The 20801-nt window shown below is 39.0% G+C and overlaps 2 protein-coding genes across 3 annotated transcripts; both read left to right on the top strand.

The window, feature by feature from the left end:
* Window positions 1–1371: 1371 nt before the first annotated feature.
* colec10 (collectin sub-family member 10 (C-type lectin)) lies at window positions 1372–10445 on the top strand. The gene is made up of 7 exons (XM_076081434.1): window positions 1372–1471; window positions 2997–3068; window positions 6403–6474; window positions 8233–8286; window positions 8907–9002; window positions 9761–9972; window positions 10194–10445. The coding sequence occupies exons 1-7, from the start codon at window positions 1372–1374 to the stop codon at window positions 10443–10445; spliced, it is 858 nt and encodes a 285-aa protein (XP_075937549.1).
* Window positions 10446–11011: 566 nt separating this feature from the next.
* On the top strand, window positions 11012–19196 carry LOC142938183 (CD209 antigen-like protein C). 2 transcript variants are annotated; one of them, XM_076081428.1, is made up of 6 exons: window positions 11012–11209; window positions 12911–13091; window positions 13285–13353; window positions 13505–13726; window positions 17144–17365; window positions 18600–19196. In XM_076081428.1, exons 2-6 carry the CDS (start codon window positions 12986–12988, stop codon window positions 18977–18979), a joined length of 999 nt encoding a protein of 332 aa, XP_075937543.1. In that variant the 5' UTR covers window positions 11012–11209; window positions 12911–12985; the 3' UTR covers window positions 18980–19196. The 2 variants fall into 2 exon arrangements, with proteins under 2 accessions (XP_075937543.1, XP_075937544.1); XM_076081429.1 differs by lacking the exons at window positions 17144–17365; window positions 18600–19196 and adding an exon at window positions 16317–16904 and having other exon boundaries at window positions 11013–11209.
* The last annotated feature ends 1605 nt before the right edge of the window (window positions 19197–20801 follow it).

The raw sequence follows: 20801 nt of genomic DNA, 5'->3' as shown, positions 1-20801 counted from the left end.
GACCACACTGCCTTCCTTACTTGCTATCCCGCTTTGTTCTTTGCTCTGTCTCTTGTCTTTCTGTCTCCTTCTCTAATCATGTCTCATTCTTTCACATCATGTCTCTTTTCTCGTTTTCTGCCACCCGCCCTTCCTCCTTTCTCGCTGTCCCTCTGAGGCCTCCAAACCCTCTAATCCCTGTATGTTTTCATCACATAGTGACAAACCAGAGGATGCAATTATGCAAGAATCTGTGTGTGTGTGTGTGTGTGTGTGTGTGTGTGTGTGCGTGCATGGACACTTTTGGTGTCTCATGTGTTTGTGGGCATGCGTGCATTTACGTAATATACATCTGTGTGTTTGTTTCTGTGTGTGTGTGTGCATGGTGAGCGTAAACCTCTCCCACTAAATGGTTTGTGGTCTGAAGGGTGGGAGGAAGAGTAAAAGAACACGAGAGAGAAGAGGAACTATGTGCAGGCCCAGAGGTGCTACTCCCTTGTTGTTGTTAAGAAAACATCCCAGTTGCTTTAGGCATGTCTAATATTACATACTGTGCACACACCATTTAGCCTAAATATTTACGTTATTTTTTTGTTGATTCATCAAAAATATCCAGCACGTCACAGTCAATTCATTGTCATCCTGACCATACTGCGATATCTTAAGCAGAGCAAGTTGCACTTTTATAACCTATTTGTGTCAATTGACACTATTTACTTATTTTCACTGCAATGAATTGCATTATATTGTTATTGGAAAAACATTTTTCCTTTTCTTTATCAAGCGTCAAGGAAGAATGCATTACAGTGCAAAAGCAAATGGACTGGGACAGTCAAATATGTGTTGTAATGTACTCTGCAAATCTGACATTTCCCATCTTCATTTCGTCGACTATCTTGACGTCACTGTGTCTCTAGTTAGTAGTACACTGAGATGTATGAATCGTCACCATTTTGTGTTAGTGCTGACTGGTGTACTGTTGTATAACTGTTACGTAAACATCCAAAAACAAAGAAATGTGACCATGTGACCAAGCTGTTGACACTACTTTTCCCTCCACTGTTGGAATATTTTAGGGTACTATAGTGCATATATTTTAAAAAACGGCACTTTGGCAAGACATACAGGAATGCAACTCTCTGTTTAGTGTTGTTTGACATTATGACAAGTAACTGATAAGACTCTATAAACAAGTGTGTGTGTGCGTGTGTGTGTGTGTGTGTTCTACAACAGCGCGTCTCTGTTTCTACCCTCTCTGCAGTACGTTTGCTCATTAGTGCTGCATCCTCTGGTTTTAAAGTCAAAACAGTCAATCGGTGCATACTGGCACATGAGATACTCCTGCAAATCTGAAAGCCAGGATCTTCTTCAGTGGCTCGTGATGATTGGGAGATGATGGTGCTGTTGGTGCTCTGTGTGTTTGCAGCCGTGTTCAACTGCATCTCTGCCTCTACAGAAGTCTGCACCAATACCTTCCTGCCTGGAGCTAAAGGTAAGACTTGTCCCAGAATGTGCTACGAGTTTGCCTGTGTGTGTGTTGGTGTTTAAACCTGACTGACATCGTAGTCAGATCTTATTAATTGCACACATTTGTGTGATAGAAGAGGACTAATATCTGTATATGCGTCAAATGGAAAATTCTGAGGAAACACCCCTCACGTTCTTCAGGGTTTACAGGGCTGATGATAAAGGTAGCAAGCATGTAATGTCCTGCAGTTTATTAGCTAGCAGTCTGCTACCCCATAGACTTTTGGAGGGAATGCCTCCCCGTTTTACGACATCCAGTAGCTTGTTCCCCTGCTGATTCAGACAGACAGACCTAATAAAATACACACTTAAGCAGAGCACCATTTTTTCAGCTCCATTCACGCTACTGAAAAACATGGCTTACGGTGTTACTCCAGCAGACGACATGCAGAAACTGAGCAAAAGACACCTTTATCTGAATTTTACAGTTCTTGAATATAAAAAAAATATATATTTGTTTCATTCTTGTGGACAAATAGTTTTACAAAAGTAGTTACTGAACTACAAAGTCAAGTGGCAGCATGGCTGAAGTGAATATGCAAAAGTAATATCATGTACACTCAGTAGGAAGTGAGTGTACATTTTACAGTTTTCTGTACTAGTAAGAAAGTCCCAATGTCACAGAGTGTATTTAGACAGCTGCCACTGAACTGAATGATTATTTGTACAAAACTCATCCCAGATACACCGCTGACCACAGAGTCAGTCTGACTGTTTGTATTCTCACGTCTGCGTATTTGAGTGGGTGTTTTCACTTTTCCAACAAACATACTTTTATTGCATTTACTGGAACTTTGACTTTTTAAATAGATTTACCGCCATTTTTCTTTTTTTTATTGAAACATAAGAATGTCAAAACATTTGAGAAAGGTTACATGACAAACTTTGAATTCTCTTTTACTCACAAATCTCTCTGTGATTTGATACCTTAATCACACAAGCAAGGCATGTTAGTAGTTTTACCCGACATGTTTTCAGTTCAGCTGTCCACAAGAAGAAACACTTGAAATTGCAATGAATAGAATAATACATTTCCTAAGTACTCCTGCGGTCTAATAGAGGGAGTTTGTTACCATCCTTCATTTCAATGCCCAGCACGTACAAGATATAGAGTGCTGTTGGCATCCACGACTGGGGCATATTTACATATTTACTCTCATAGACAATATGAAACCTCAGGATTTCTTGCCAAGAGCTCTTTGAGCAGCTCTCACGCTCAATTGTGTGATGTCATTAATACTTCAAATGAGTTAGTGCTTTTGAGAATGATGGTGACTTGGATGAACATAGATTATAAGGGAATATGAAGAGTCAAAATACTTTTTTAAACATCCAAAGTTGTTTCAAATGTAACCTTACAGTAGCAGTGCACCTAAAGCCACAACTGGGTGTGCACTGAATCTTGTACACAAACACTCAATCACCGTGTGCTCTGCTGTAGTTGTTCTTGGACAACTCACTTTCATCCTCTCGACTGTCTTTTAATCCAGGAGACCAAGGTGAGATTGGAGAGGAGGGAGATCAGGGGAAACTGGGAAAGAATGGACCACCAGGACTTCCAGGTATCGAACACATTTTTTTTTGGATTTTCGAACTTGTAGTCTTCAACCCCAACTGATGCTGACTCAAATTGCATCACCACAAACGTCTTCATACAACTGTTTTCAAAATATGTAGTACCCAAGACCTGTAAACAGACTTTGAGCTGTTTTGCCTTTTACACAGCAGACATTTTGGCATTTCATAGTAGGAAAAGCACAGGTTTTACTCATGAGATTAACGATAGCTTTGTTTTATTTAAAACTGTCCCAGTAAGGCATGACAGTGAACATGACAGTTAATAATAATATTTATTTACCTATGCTTTTCCTAGTGTGATATGTCAAAATGTCCTCTGTGGAAAATGGTGCAAAATAGTGATATGACAATAAAGTCTACTTCCTGTGCTTCTGTCTTTATTAGCAACATGTGTAACAAGGGCTAAAGACAACTGCAAGGGGAATAAAAGTAATGGCTGATAAGGCCTCACTTCTCTTATGTTTGCACAGAAGCGTAAAGTCTGACTTCACCCGTCTGTAACTCAAAAATGTAATTTGCATTGCTGCTGTAACCTGAACAAATAATCACGTCTTACTTTCTGTACTGTGAGCTTCCAGACAGCCTGTGTGACTTTGCCCTGGCAGCAGCTTCTGCTTTTTCCTGCTCCAGACAGTTTGCTTTCCTTTGCTGCGCGGTAGAAACAGCTTTGCTCTGTGAGTGACAGACAGACAGACAGACAGACAGACAGACAGACCTGCACTGCTGTGTGTCTGTGGAGGAAGCAGACGTATTAATTGCTGCTGAGGAAAGCAATGGCGTCCCACTTTGCCATATGTGTTCCAAGTGGGCTGGTAGATGAGCTAGCCAATCAAGCAGCCATATGATATACATGTCTGCGCACACACACACACACACACACACACTGAGGCATAAAATGAGCTATATGCACACAAGGCAAGCAAGCCTGTAGACACAAGGAGGCAGACGTACCCGCACAAAGACACAATACATGATTGTATTTACACACACACACACTGTATAAAAGCACTGGTTTCTGGCTGCCCTCTTGCTCTCTGCAGATGTTTGTTTTATTCAATAACTTCACACAGAGGTCAACACACACACACACACACACACACATACACGCACACACACTCTACAACAACAGAAAGACACATGCCAAGACTGCTTGAGTCTTTTCCAAAACTGCAAAGAGAAAGAAAGTCTATGTGAACCCTTTTCAACTTTTCAACAGTGTAGCAAACCCAATCATTATGGTTTCTCTGTGTGTATGCTTGCTGTAGGATGAAGGCAGGTTCCTGTGATGACTTTGTAACTGCAGTATGCCAACAGCTCAACAGATGACGCATGTATTCCCCGTCTTAAGTTAGGGCCGTTTTACAGGAAGCAGTTGATTAATTTTGGAATGTTAAAAGGGAATACATGACTGAATGCTCTGGTGGGCAACAAAAACTATTTGTTGCTCCAAACTTAATAACGTCGACAAAGTGTGGTGCTGGATTTCTGCATTTGTTAATTGTGCTTTACTTACTGTAAAACTGCTGCTAAAGTTTATCAGCGTTACAAAAAATAAAGTTAAGTGTTATGTAAGGGGAAGAAACTTTTGGGACAGCAAGTAATGAACCATATGTACAACAAATGGAAAATCTAGCTGAAGCCTTAATTTATTTCATTAGCCCCAGCTCTATTTCCTCTGTAAACAGAAATACCAGTATTCATTTTTGCTCATTGTCTTTGAGCAAACAAAGTGTAATGAATGATCTGCTTAGCATTTTAACCTCTTGTATTTTTGTTATATTAAGCCTTGAAAACATTTAGTCCATTGAGCGTTTTGGAAATAGCTTGAGGCTCTATAATTAAAATGAAAAATATGGCTTTCACCTTCTTTATCCTCCAGCAGCTGGAGAATCCAGACGTTAGACCGGTTGGAGGGGTTGGCCATTATAAAGAGCGACTGCAGTGATAGGGAGCACTGTTATCTGGACGTTTAGATAGACGGTTTAACTGGCAAGCATAGTCACATGCGAAAACAACATTTATCAACTTTTATAGACACAGAAGGAATAACAAGAGACCAATAGATTCAATTTCTGCATATAGCAAAAAACAAATACCTATAATCATGGTTCACAATCAGTTCTCATGTCCATACTGTCAAAATATTGACTTTGAGATGGTGCTTCTCAGGCGTTCACACTGAATTAATTATGCAGAAAATTGCACACAGATAACAGTGAAAACGTTTCCCATAGGCCAGAGCTTTACATAGTCTACCAGACCTCACACAATCCATAAGACCTCACACCATCTGCCAACACTTCTCACAAATCATCAAGTAGAAAATCCACACGAGAAAGTGGGAAATGGGAAATCCTAGTGAAAATCTGGCTTTGTGTGCGTGTGTGTGTAGTGAATCCCTCTCTTGTGTCACTTAGTATTTCAAACCCCATCAATTTCCAGTTGAATAGTTTCCTGAGGAAATACTCATTCAAGTGCTGGCAGAAAGCCTCAGTCTGCTCTGTACTTTTCCCACACACACACACACACACACACACACACGCACAATCTCTCTCACACACTGATATTCTCTTTTAACACCAAACTAAAGCCTCAATAGGATTGTGCAGTGACAGTTCGTAATAATCGTACTCTGTGCACCAGATCATTGTTGATTACACACTTTTTACAGGAAACAGAATGTAACACAATTACATAAATAAATAATAAATGCATTTACTCTGTTTATTACATTTAAAGGTGGACTTCCACTTTGACTAAACCTGCAACAAAGCACAATTTCTCACAGACTATCTTCACTCCACAAGCAGCCTCTCAACACAAAAAACTTACGTCTGTGCCCAAAATCAATCAGCATTTTCCCTCTAATTGTTTTACTGGCATAATAATAACAGCAATAGCAGCATCACTTGAAACCAAACTATGCAGAGATTGTTGGAAAAAAGCCTCGGGGCTTGCAATTTCTGGAAGCATGCAATTATATTGATTAGGCTTTAAAACAACAAAATAACCAAAAAACAAAGAGAACTGATGAAAGCCATGAGAAACTGTCATAATAATATAATGTATGCCTAACAATAAGGGGGCTTTATAAGATACAATGAAGAGATTTCACAGTGATATCTACCATATTCTGCAAAATGTTGCATCGTGTACACTGTACACTACCCTTTTCTGTATAATCATCCCTCTGTGTTGGAAAGTCATAATCTCAAACTGAAATGATGAGATTTATTTGCCGTGTTCTCGGAATTATCTCCATATATTCTTCCTCCTCTCTCCCCTCCTCTCATCCTCTGTCTTTCTCTTCTTCCTCAGGAGCGTCAGGAGAGCCGGGGCTTAAAGGAGAGGTGGGCCACACAGGAAAGATGGGGCCCATTGGAGACAAAGGTAAAACTAAAAAGTAGTTTCTATAAGCACTTTTAATGTAAACACTGTTCCTGTCTTTGTATCCCCTTCATTTTCTCTTTATTTATAGTTAACTCCATACTATACTACTACTATAAGCATAGGCCTTATGGATTCACATTAAGTCAAATAGATTGTATCCAGTAAATCAAAGAGGAGAGTGCATCAAGTGGAAAACCTCCTGTATCCTCAGTGCCCTGTGGAAAAAAATATTTACAAAATGAGTAAAAGATTGATTTGACTTTAAAACCATCCCGTGTATAAATGTATCCTTGTTCTGGTGCCATGACACTTTTTCAACCTGCATGCAGTTGTCAACAACAGGCTACAAAATTGGCAAAAATGTAGCTGTGAGGTTTCTACAGGATTTTAGTGACTTTATAATTGCCTAAAAGAAGAAATATATTTTCCTGAACTCCTCCTCAGCCTGGACTGCAGCTCCATAATCATAGACTCAAAACATTAGAATAAGTAGAACAGACATCTCTACACAAATCGAATTAGTCCCAAGACTAATACGCACGAGGAGGAACGTTTCACATCTATTTTATGTTTTAGATCACATCCAAAGATAGAAGAAAACATAATCCTACAGTATGAGGTCATCCGGCTGCTTTGCCCAGGGTGGCTGAAACAATTTCAAGCTTTATTTTTATTTTTTATGAGCAGTCATGTTCCCCTGCCTCTTCACGCATTTACTTTTCTCAGTATTCGTTATGTTTAATACACTTACAGGAAAGTGGCAGTGCATCAGCCATCTCAGGCAAAGGAGTGAGGTCACAGGTTTGGATTTCCCTTGATCCTGAGCACCGGTAGCTCATAAAACACCTAGAGACAAAAAAACATATTTTTAGGGCAATATCCGCTTTAGCAGAATCACAAACTGAAATGCAGCTGCTCTTTTACTGAATTTCATGCTCACTCACAGAAAACTTTTCATTTAAGATACACTATAGAATCTATAGTATAGATACAGTAAAGATTATTATGATACATGAGAAAGTATCCTTTGTATCTGCTATAATTCTATGTCATCCTATTATTAGTTTACAGGGCTTACATTTTGCTGGGCAAAACTATCTAAAGCTTTAAAACCATGTGCAATGTGGAAAGCCAACCATCGGACTGCAGAAACAGAAATGTTTGGGGTGAATTGAACTATATGCTCCAGAGATGACATTTGTCTTGATAACCCATGGAGCTACTGGAAACAGGATAATACGTCTGAAACCAAAACTGTTGACAAAAGCCGCTGAGCCTGATCAGATTGTGGTCCACATATAAAACCAGCCAATTGTGATGTTTGTTCATTTCCTAAGTAAAGCGCAAGTATAAGAGAGTATGTTCTTGATTTTATATACACATAAAGCTACTATTTACCCTTATTTCTATATTTTTTTTAAGTATTTGTCTTATCATGTTGAGACCTATTTGGAGCAATTGCATCTCAGTCACAATAGGTCAAAATTTGACCTGAGTAAATCTATATCTGTGTGCAGCCATATTTTAAATGTTTCATGTATGATACAGCCATCTGGTGGTCACCTGCTGTAACTGCATACCAATGTCACATAACACAAGAGGCTGTCAGTATGTTCAATTATTATTAGTAAATGGGTAGTCAGTGATAGTACTGTGTTATTTAGTTATATTCTAAGTGATTAAAAACAAGAAAAGGTGAATTACCAGCATCACAGAATGTTAGGAATAGTCTCACATGTGATTTCTATTGCTCTGTAGGTAACAAAGGAGATACAGGTTTGGAGGGACCCAGTGGTTTAAAAGGGAAACCAGGTGAGTAAGTTTAAAGCATGCAGACATTGCTTTTTTCATATCCTATATATGTTACAATACCCACCTATTAAATGGTAAATGACTCTGGACATTCTTCTTACTGCAGAAATACATGTAGAACAGCTGTAAATACAGCTCAGCTGTCACAGAATATTAGGATTAGGTGATGTTCTTTGTTTGTTTTGGCCGTGTACGACAACAGCCTTGGAGCAAGCAAGAAGAAGAAGAAGGCTGCAGTACAAACCTGGGACGATACCAAATATTGGCTAATGTCTGATGGTCACAGACTTAGAAGCGTACTTATCATTCAAAACTTATGGATAGCATTGCAAATAATCCTTCAATGCTATGAACCTAATTCTAACAACCCAAGGCTAGGGTGGAGGAGGCATTTGCTATGCAGCAGGACTTGTCTGCATAGAGTGACTGAGAACTTGTAGGCTCTCGAATGGCTATGAAAGCACACAACAAAGAAAGCACAGCGGTGTTCCACTGTCAAGCCGTACACTAATTTAAAGTGGTAGAGTTTTGTCTCAGTCATAAAACAGAAAGGTTAATTGTGTACTATTAAATCCTGTACACACTCAAATAAACGTGTGCTGGCCTTTGTTTACTGCCAGGCACAACATGTGACTGTGGCAGATACAGGAAGGTGGTTGGACAGCTGGATGTCAATGTTGGCAAGCTGAGGAATGCTGTCAAGTTTGTGAAGAATGGTGAGTGCCGAGTAATATCTATGGTTTAGCACACTACACTGTACAGTAAGTTAAGTGGACGTGAGCCACCTCAGTATCCTCAAAAGTGTGAAAAGCATAACATGTAGCTCTAAAGATAAAAAGAAAAAGCTATATTGACTTGATATTGAATTTATGAATTTGTAGGCCATCTAAGAAAAAACAATGTTTTGCAACTCAATATGGTCTTTCTTTTCTTCCTATTACCTTCCCTTACGTTGTTGATATTTTCAATGTACAGCACCACTCCTGATTTGCCTTTTGTTCGCATGTCTGATAGACTTACATTATGTACTTTTCTTCTCATGCCTGTGTTTACCCCTGGCATGTAATTAGATTTTGACAAAGAGACGCAGCTTTTCTCTCTTCAGTTTTCTGTCCCTTTTCTTGTGATTACTGGTCTGAGAAGCATAGTGGAGCTGCAATTTAGATACGATGAAACTACGTCCTTGTTTTCATTCATAATGCCATGTCAATGCCCCGACAATCATGAGGCTAAAGCCCGTTATAGAAAAGGTTTAGTGGCACCTCACACTGGCCTGGCTTCTGATTTTATTTGTTTCTTGTTTTTTTAATTTAATGTCTTTTTTTCTTTTTACCAAATACATATTGTTGTGTAGTTCTTTTCTTTTTTTTCTTTAAACATAAACATTCTCTCCAAAGAAAACTATTGAGTAGATGATCATGTAAATACATTAAATTACCTACCTTCTAAAGACTTTTAACCCTGTGCTGTGCAGTCATCTTGGGGCTGAAGGAAACAGAAGAGAGGTACTACCTGCTGGTGAAGGAGCCTAAGAGGTTCAGAGAGGCTTCAATGAACTGCAAGTTGAGAGGAGGCACCCTAGCCATGCCAAAAACCAGCAACACCAACCATCTAATGGCAGACTATGTCAGTCAGGCAGGACTGACAAGAGTTTATATAGGAGTACTGGCTCAAAGCAAGGACACAGTAAGTGGTCCCCATCAGATGCTCATAATGTACACACAGACACACACACACACACACACACACACACACACACACGGTAGCGGGTGGTTTCCAATTTTTGTCTTTTATCCTCTTTTGCCACTGTTTTCTAAAGGAAGGTGAATATTTAGGGCCAAAGGCTCCGGAAACCTTTCGATGAACTTTCTAATAATTTCTCTCTCTCTGTCTGTTTTTGTCATCAGAATGAAACAAGCACTTATGTGTATGCAGACTCCAGCCCTCTGCAGGGGTTTGCAGGGTGGAGCCAAGAAGAGGAGCTCAGCTCTAGAGTAGCTCCCACCACAAACTCAAGCTGTGTGGAGCTGCTCCCCACTGGGGCATGGAGTCATGTGGAGTGTGAAGCCACCATGTTTTTCATCTGCGAGTTCCCAAAGAGCAGGAGAAGAGGAGGAGGAGGAGGAAGAGGAGGGACACCTGCCCTGGCATCATCATGAGTCAATGAGACATTCAGACTTGCATGCAAAAGAGATATAAGTAGACATGTTGTTTAAAACTGGCATTTATAAAAACATAAGCATTAAATTCAAAGTCTTTTCAAAATAAGAGTTATAATTTTGGTTGCAACAATACTCATTGCCGATTAATATGCACATTGCTTTCTTGATTAATTGATTCATCTTCTTCTTCCTGCCATTAAGTGCCTGTATATGTGCACATATTGAGCACATTCAATTTTCTCGCATTCGGCTACTCCTTATTTTATATTTTAGCTGTTAAGCAAAGCCTCATTCGAATTAGAAATAACAAAAGTCCAACTAAAGGTGTATCATTCAAACACAAAATGCAAAAGGCACTTGAACCTTTATTTGTGCTCCCTTCCTTCACCCAAGTAAGTGTTCACAACGTGCTAAGCAAATCAGGCATTTGCATGCAGACCTGTGCTAGTCATACACACACACTAGCCCTCCCCTCCATCTCTTTGGCAGATACCAGCCTGTCACACATCTCCTCCAGGAGCCTCTGCCTGTTTGTACAGCTCTCTAGCTCTCTGTCACACACACACACACACACACACGTGAAGAAGTGAAGAGTGAGGATGAAGTGTGCGACTCTTGTGGTTTCCCTGCTGTTGATGGTACTGTCCCACTTTGAAGTTACTGATGGATCTGGTGAATGCAAAGGAAAAACAGCAAAAGTGTTTCTGAATAAGTCCTTTCTACATCGTGGGGATATCTTCTCTTCTCCAGACACATATAAGGTAGGACACCTCCATCTCTTTACATAAGCAAGTGAGTTAGTACGCAATGATGGGCAGGTTAAAGCAATCATACATTTGATGTTTTACATGGTCAAAAAACTGATTTCACAATTTGAAATGATCAATCTCTGGCAACAAAAAGTTGGGAAATTACCTTGAAATACAATAATGGGGATATTAGAGTAGTAATAAATGTGAAAAGGTTTGTCTAATGTGTGTCACTATTGTTCTAAAATAAAATGTAGCTACATTAATTCAAAGATGACAGTCTGCAAAGTGATGAGGACAAGCACAGTCATTGACAACAATCAAGCCGCAGTATTTAAACAGTGGTTTGACTTCAAGGATGCCCAAAGCGACATCCTGGAGATTGAGGTCTGGGACGAAGACGAGGGTTTGAATGGCAAAGATGACTTCATGGGAAAAAGCCAGATTCAACTGCATTAACCTGTCAGTGAAGAGAAATGCGACTTTGAGAATGGTGAAGTGTCACTGAGTTACACATGTATGTGAAACACAAAAAAAGAGATAAAGTTGTTTTTCTGTTTGTGTTTTTTTTAAATGGATGGATACTTCCATTAATAATATTATTTTAAAATGAGTAGCAGAAGACAAAAAATGTTCTAGCCAATATGCCCTTTCTGTAATCTGACTTTAACATTACATACATTAAATATTACAACATATTACTGACAACTATTGAATGTATTGCCATGAAAACTGGTAATTTCTCCTCAGGAGGAACTGTAATATATTTGGTGATCCTTAACATTTCTTCATGCACCGCAATCAGTGTGGACGTCAGCACTTTTCTTATTTTGTTCCAGTAACAGGCTGCTTATTCCCATGACATGCTTCCTCTTTTGCTGCTGCTGATGTTTCTGCCCTTTGTCAGATTTTTGAGTGTTGCGCACCTCAGTGTTGCGCACTGAGGTGCGCAACATATTATAGACAAAATTGCCACTTCCTTAAAACACTTAAAAAAAAGTTCCTTTCAATTCGCTGCCATGTAAGCATTAAAATTGCAGTGGTTACAATATGTATATGATTATTCTTGTATTGTTTGGTTTTTTGTGATTTTGCCTCAGTTGACTAATGACAATGAATAACAAACCAACTGCATGTTATTGCAGGTGCTGCACTTGTTGGTTGTGTCCGATTAGTTAATACATGGTTCTATGGATTGAATGGGAGGACATCTCCTGCCGTTCACATTCAACGTTATTGACCTTGAACCAAGACATTATGAAAAATCAATCATGTATCATTGTTGTTTGTTATGGTGTTGAACATGAACAATTGTCTTTATTTGTACAAAAACGGCGCTGTCCATATGGAGACTTTAAATATTTAAATATGGAACAATATATTTCAAGTTGCTTTGCCCTACTCTGTATAATCTGCAAGGTCACATGGCGAGCTATCAAGGCTTACCCCTTACATCCTGTTTTTTTAAACAATAAATAAATTGCTGACTGTACTGTAAGTGTGCCATCATTAAATGCTCAGCCGCAATCCTGATGCAAATACAACTGTGAAGTATAGATGGTAAATGTGAATTAATGTGCACAGTAATCTTAACAAATGATAAACATTTATGTAACTAAAGGCTTCACATATCCACCACAACTCACAACTAATATTTAAAAAATCCCAGAGTTCTGCTGACTCTAACACAAACCAACCATGTCCTTCCCACAGGTCTGCATTTGCAGTCTCAGCAAATCATTGAGCCTGAAGAGCAACTGACACAAATATTGACCACAAATTTGGGAGATGTCAGTGACATTCAGCAGCAAGTCAGGGGAGGTTGGGGAAGATAGTCTGAATCTGATGACTTCTGACAATAGACCAAAGTACGGATGGCGATCTCACATCTCAGGTAAGAGTACACATATAAACATATTCCTGCCAATATACAGCACAACATTTAACAGAAACAGTAGCCATAGTAATTATGAAAGTGCTTGATGAAATGTGGATGGGGACAAAGTTAAACCATTCAGCTAAATTAGACATCTGCACTGCTTGTCCGTGATTTTTCATTACCTTATTGTGACAATTTTGTGATTTAGTGTGGTGGATTGGAGCTGCTGCAGTGGGGTTTCTTCTGCTGATTTTGATCTTAGGCGTGGTGGCACACAGTAAGTACAATACTGCCTCAACAATGAGCATAAGTACACAGCAAATACTCCTTTGAACACTTGAAATAAATCACTGAGTTTAACTCGGTGTAGCAGTGGTCACTTGATGATTTTCATGTTTTTTCATTGATTCTAAATGAACTTGTTGCAGATTCCAGGGCTATCGGCGATCATCAGGACTCAAAGTTTGAAAACCTGATCTACAGCCTGACCATAGACAAAGACACTCTGAGAGATGAGCGAGATCAACTGAAGATTAACTCCGGCAACCTGACAAAAGAGATGGAGGTGCTCCAGAGCCAATACAACGCTATGGCGGAGAGTCGAGATAAGCTACAGGAGGAGGTCAACGAGTTGAATCTCAACAGAACAGGTAAGAAATGTACTTATGCAAGACATTAAAACTTGAATGGAATCGTAGATTCACTACTGTAGAAAGGAAATTGAACTTAGATGCAGAAAATAGACTTGGATGGATCACACAATGCATGCTGGTATACTCCATTAAGCACAAGGACCAGGATGATAACGTGAGTAATTTTAACTAATGCAGCATCATTTCAGGCAACCCATTACATTTTCTGCTGGTCTTATTTATCTGTGAATCCAACTGGTCTAAATATTCCTGTATTGTCTGTTTAATGTTAAACAGAATTACTGAACACTTCCTGTGTAACTTTAAACAGACAACACAAAAGTGTTGTATCCAAAATAACAACTCTCAGAGTCCACGTTTTGTAAACAGCAGGCTTTTTGCAGCAAAAGTGAAAGATTAATCTGCATCACTGTTAAATTCTAACCACAACTACAATATTCAGCACAGTTGTGTAGGAATCATTTAACCAAGTGCAGGCTCACTGCATGATAGTGGAGCTATGAGTCTTTACAACACACTGAAGCTTGATCTTTGTGTTGCCACATTATAGAGAATTAATATTATGATATAAGTGCCATTTATGATTGTGCCTCCTGTGTGAAAGGCAGTCGTGGATGCTACTGTAACAGAGTGAAGGCTAGCATTAGCAATCGTCTCTGTTGGGTTTAGAGAAGTTTACACTCTAGCAGTCCCAGCCATACTCATTATCTGAGATATGTGTTTCCCACTCTCTTTGGTTAGTCCTCATGACCAAACTTTACAAGTAACGGTAAAAGTGAAAACATATAGCTGTCATTTCTGCCAACAAAATAAATGGTTGCAGAGTAGAAATGAGAAGCCTTGTTTTGTCTCCCACGGTCTGAAATCAAGGACCCATTGTTTCAAAAATGAATAGAACTTTGAAATGGGAGGCTAAATCTACAGGAGCTTCTGCCCCCTGTACATTTAGGTACAGTAGCCTGTACGATGTGGAGAGTGTCAACTATTTCTATGACTGCCTCTTTATCAGATTTTTAAAAATATCGTTCAATGTTACAGTTTCTCTTTGGTCTGATAGGCTTATGTGTTCTGGGGTGTGAGGAGTGACCACCTTGACTCGTGTCACTTACAGAAATTAGTCTTGAGAACCTGGTCTTAAGCTCACAAAACTTGTTCCCTGCTGGTCCCCACATCTTAGCTTAATAAGCACGACGCCCCCAAATTTGGGGGCTCTCGGGCTCAGAACCCCTCAAACTCACATGCAGCAAATAGCCTTATTATTAGCCAGTAGTGTGGACACGGCCACTTTTTATTTTCGATGAACCAGCAACGTGTGGACAACAACATCATATAAGTCACTTATTATAAACTCCAAAGACAACTATAGGCTACTCATATAAGCACAAAAATATCGTGGCATAAAAGCACCAAATCCTGGCCCGAAATCGGCGCTATGAGTACAGTAAATCAATGTTTGTACCCTCATGCTAACGGCTACCCAGTCATACAATGCATTTATTAGCATTAGCACACGTGGCGGAACACGTAACTAACTTCTGTTTTACGATCCGTAGAAGCACTAACCCGTTGTGGATGATCAAACGTACCTTCATGCTGAACTTCGCCGACAAAAATCGTGGTTATGCGCCCAAGTTTTCTCAAAATATGGATAATAACGTCGCGGAATTTCCGTTCCAAAGCTGTAGTCATTGCTGCCAACTGCATACTGTTGACTTCCGACTTGTTTCCAGAATAAGAGCGGTCAAGGGGGCTTGGGCGAGTGGTCAGACTGCCTGCGACCGGAAATTTCCGCCGGGGTACACGCCTCACTTCTGGCAACTTTATTGTACGAAATCTTTTGTCGATCACCACCAAATTTGGCATGAGTCTTCCTAAGCCTGTGACGCGTCTAAGGAGGGGTTGTTTTTGGAAATCGACCGAGGATAGGCTGAGATCCAGCCACACACACACACATGAACTGAGAAAATCCTACAGATGACAGCCAAAACTGGCTCTGATGATGTTATGAATATGAATATGATTCCTATTATCTGTATTTGGATGTATTGAATCATATGAGTGATAAAGAAAGTGAAATATATAGTTATATAGTGTATAAAAGTACAATGTAAGAGCTGCAACAGCTGGTTCGAAAATGATGCCTCGCCTGACTAAAACCTCTTATTCTTAACTTTATTCCACTTTATTCCACTTTAACCTTTTTTTAATAACTACTGATCAGTTATGCTATGACTTGGGAAAGAATCAGGGAGCTAGCTGCATTATTTCAATAACCTTTTATCACTGAAAGTGCATTTTTCCCAGGCGAGGCTGAATATTTTCACTTTCAGCTGTGTTATGTCTTATTCTCTATATTAACCAGCAACATATTCACAATATGACCAATGTAAACTATGTCACAGGTGTTGTGATCTGATTATATCAACAACAATTATTAAAATCGACCTTGTAGTTACAGAGCTATGGTCAGTTTTGTAGGGCTATGCTTTTTCGCTCAGAGACCTCAAAAACGGCTCCGAGATTAAGAGGTTAAACCAAAAACAGTTTCAGGATCACAATTACTAAAATACACATGTGCTGTTTCTAGATCAACCTTGCCACCAAGGATGGGAATCATTCAGAGACAAGTGCTACTTTTTCTCTCCTAATGGAGTGACTAAAACCTGGGAAAGCAGCAGAAACTACTGTAAAGAGAAAGGAGCGGACCTGGTGATCATAACCACAAAAGAAGAGCTGAATTTTGTCGCCAGAACGACTGAGATAACCTGGATCGGTCTGTCTGATAATGAGCAAGAGGGCAAATGGAAGTGGGTGGATGGGACTGATCTGTTAAGTGACGAATTCTGGCAAAAAGGGGAGCCCAATGATCATGGTGACAATGAGGATTGTGCCGAGGTCTCGCGTTCAACAATGAAATTTAATGACGTGCCTTGTACTAGAAAATTTTCATGGGCGTGTGAGAAATAAGGTCCTGTGGGCATTTGTTTGTTTTTCAGTTGATGCCATTTAGTGCCCACCACTTTTTATCTGATTATTAATACTCTTACTGGTCTGGAAATAAATATGGTTATAGTCGAATTACAACTGTTCCTTTTAGTGTCAAATATACTGTGAATTCAGAAATGATGTAAAAGGCACTAAAATATAAATAAAGGTGATTTATCCATTTAAAAAATGACACTGAATGAGTTTTCTTTTATCCTCACATTGCCTGTTCATATTTTGTTCCTGCTTTTATCAATTATTAGTATTTCAAAGTGAAAAGTGTAATGCACATTGTTGTGTCTTCTTAATGTTTCTTCCGCTGATTCTAAAATGAACAATAAAAACCCAGAAAATTTAATAATTTATAGACTCACGAGTCATTTGATGATTTTCATGTTTTTTCATTGATTCTAAATGAACTTGTTGCAGTTTGCAGGGCTATCGGCGATCATCTGGACTTAAAGTGTGAAAACCTGATCTACAACCTGACCATAGACAAAGACACTCTGAGCGATGAGCGAGATCAACTGAAGATTAACTCCGGCAACCTGACAAAAGAGATGGAGGTGCTCCAGAGCCAATACAACGCTATGGCGGAGAGTCGAGATAAGCTACAGGAGGAGGTCAACGGGTTGAATCTCAACAGAACAGGTAAGAAATGTACTTATGCAAGACATTAAAACTTGAATGGAATCGTAGATTCACTACTGTAGAAAGGAAATTGAACTTAGATGCAGAAAATAGACTTGGATGGATCACACAATGCATGCTGGTATACTCCATTAAGCACAAGGACCAGGATGATAACGTGAGTAATTTTAACTAATGCAGCATCATTTCAGGCAACCCATTACATTTTCTGCTGGTCTTATTTATCTCTGAATCTAACTGGTCTAAATATTCCTGTATTGTCTGTTTAATGTTAAACAGAATTACTGAACACTTCCTGTGTAACTTTAAACAGACAACACAAAAGTGTTGTATCCAAAATAACAACTCTCAGAGTCCACGTTTTGTAAACAGCAGGCTTTTTGCAGCAAAAGTGAAAGATTAATCTGCATCACTGTTAAATTCTAACTACAACTACAATATTCAGCACAGTTGTGTAGGAATCATTTAACCAAGTGCAGGCTCACTGCATGATAGTGGAGCTATGAGTCTTTACAACACACTGAAGCTTGATCTTTGTGTTGCCACATTATAGAGAATTAATATTATGATATAAGTGCCATTTATGATTGTGCCTCCTGTGTGAAAGGCAGTCGTGGATGCTACTGTAACAGAGTGAAGGCTAGCATTAGCAATCGTCTCTGTTGGGTTTAGAGAAGTTTACACTCTAGCAGTCCCAGCCATACTCATTATCTGAGATATGTGTTTCCCACTCTCTTTGGTTAGTCCTCATGACCAAACTTTACAAGTAACGGTAAAAGTGAAAACATATAGCTGTCATTTCTGCCAACAAAATAAATGGTTGCAGAGTAGAAATGAGAAGCCTTGTTTTGTCTCCCACGGTCTGAAATCAAGGACCCATTGTTTCAAAAATGAATAGGACTTTGAAATGGGAGGCTAAATCTACAGGAGCTTCTGCCCTCATTTAGGTACAGTAGCCTGTACGATGTGGAGAGTGTCAACTATTTCTATGACTGCCTCTTTATCAGATTTTTAAAAATATCGTTCAATGTTACAGTTTCTCTTTGGTCTGATAGGCTTATGTGTTCTGGGGTGTGAGGAGTGACCACCTTGACTCGTGTCACTTACAGAAATTAGTCTTGAGAACCTGGTCTTAAGCTCACAAAACTTGTTCCCTGCTGGTCCCCACATCTTAGCTTAAAACGAAAACAGTTTCAGGATCACAATTACTAAAATACACATGTGCTGTTTCTAGATCAACCTTGCCACAAAGGATGGGAATTATTCAGAGACAAGTGCTACTTTTTCTCTCCTAATGGAGTGACTAAAACCTGGGAAAGCAGCAGAAACTACTGTAAAGAGAAAGGAGCGGACCTGATGATCATAACCACAAAAGAAGAGCTGGATTTTGTCATCAGAACGATTGAGATAACCTGGATCGGTCTGTTTGATAATGAGCAAGAGGGCAAATGGAAGTGGGTGGATGGGACTGATCTGTTAAGTGACGAATTCTGGCAAAAAGGGGAGCCCAATGATCATGGTGACAATGAGGATTGTGCCGAGGTCTCGCGTTCAACAATGAAATTTAATGACGCGCCTTGTACTAGAAAATTTTCATGGGCGTGTGAGAAATAAGGTCCTGTGGGCATTTGTTTGTTTTTCAGTTGATGCCATTTAGTGCCCACCACTTTTTATCTGATTATTAATACGCTTACTTCTCTGGAAATAAATATGGTTGTAGTCTGATTACAACTGTTCCTTTTAGTGTCAAATATACTGTGAATTCAGAAATGATATAAAAGGCACTAAAATATAAATAAAGGTGATTTATCCATTTAAAAAAGACACTGAATGAGTTTTCTTTTATTCTCACATTGCCTGTTCATATTTTGTTCCTGCTTTTATCAATTATTAGTATTTCAAAGCGAAAAGTGTAATGCACATTGTTGTGTCTTCTTAATGTTTCTTCCGCTGATTCTAAAATGAACAATAAAAACCCGGAAAATTATATAATTTATAGACTCATGCTATATTTCACAATTTACTTATTTAAATCTGGCTTCCTGTTGTTCCATAGATGACTGTGCGGCCTCCATAGACTAACCGGAGACTAAATGACTTTCCATGTGAACTGTGACAAATATGTGATCTCAAAACTTCTTTCATGCTCGAAAAAAAAAGAATCGGCCCTGAAAAAGATTTCTAATCTAGCAGTGCTGATCTGTTAAACAATTGTCTTTTATTGCATGTCAGGATACAGGGGTCTTACACCGGTCGTATTGATTCTAACTGCCAGCCACTAAAGTGAACTACGCTCAGTGCCCTTTAAGAGGTTATATCAACATTGGTTCACACAAACCAAGTCCTGGCTAAACATTAACTCTATGTGGATTTTAAGAAACTGCTCACCAACTGAATTAACAACATAGCAATTTGACGTCACCGTTTGATGAAGAAAAACTGTGTTCCCAACAAAATACCCTCCAATACTTAACGTTTCAGTTCCATGTCTTAGTGCAAACATGGTAAATGTTGCTTTGGCAATATGTTCCCTTCTCTCCTCAGCTGTTACGCTAACCTTTAAGGTAATATTTACTTTTCAAACTTATTTGCTCATGCACTGGGAAAGTTAACCAGTGCACATGCCATTGTTTCTTAGCCTCAGTGTGAAATCAATGTCATCAGTATAGCCATGACTCCAACTATTTGATTTTTCCTCTCACTAATGTTTCTGTTCTCTGCTGGTAAATGCTCAGACAGGAGCCAAGTGCTCCAACACACTGACAAAATGGGAGTAAAATTGCTGCCTTCAGTTGGTGTTGGAATTACCAGAAATACAAGATGAATATACCGTTTATAATGTGAATGATTGCGCAGTTATCAATAATTGACATTTAGGGTGTGGAGAGCATAAAACCATGTAAACAATTGGAGGAGTAAAGGAGTAATCCGTCAATGGTGTTTCATCATTGCAAACACACCCTGAAGTCTTTTATAACATAATTGATATACTACCTTACTTATGTCTGATGCAGACAGCAGATTTATTCGGCCAAAATCAAATCTATTGGCATGTTATAACCTTTGAAAAACATTTATATCAATTCAAGGCTTGTCTGGACGGAGATGAAAATACATTTGATTGTAATTCATTATGGGCAATGGATTTAAGCCTCCCTCTCTAAAAGCAACTTCTACCTAATAAATTCATTCAAATCTTAGTTTCAGGATTTTTTATCACATTTTATGGGCTTCATCCTGCCTCAACACAGAGACAAAACTCCACCACAAGTAAACGTCCTGCATTCATATACTTACTTAGGTGAATGTATTATTACCAAAAACCTACTTAAAGTATCAAAAGTAAAAGTACTCATTGATCCCTGACAGTGTTTGACTATCATGATGTATTGTATGTGTCTAAGAGGGCTTTGAAATAGTTTATTTATCTTAGATA

The sequence above is a fragment of the Anarhichas minor genome, unplaced genomic scaffold (genome assembly GCF_050575085.1).
Source record: "Anarhichas minor isolate MPS153535 unplaced genomic scaffold, ASM5057508v1 ptg000080l, whole genome shotgun sequence".
Classification (NCBI taxonomy): Eukaryota; Metazoa; Chordata; class Actinopteri; order Perciformes; family Anarhichadidae; genus Anarhichas; species Anarhichas minor.
The sequence above is the reverse complement of the archived record's forward strand: the minus strand, read 5'-3'. Positions and strand labels throughout refer to the sequence as shown.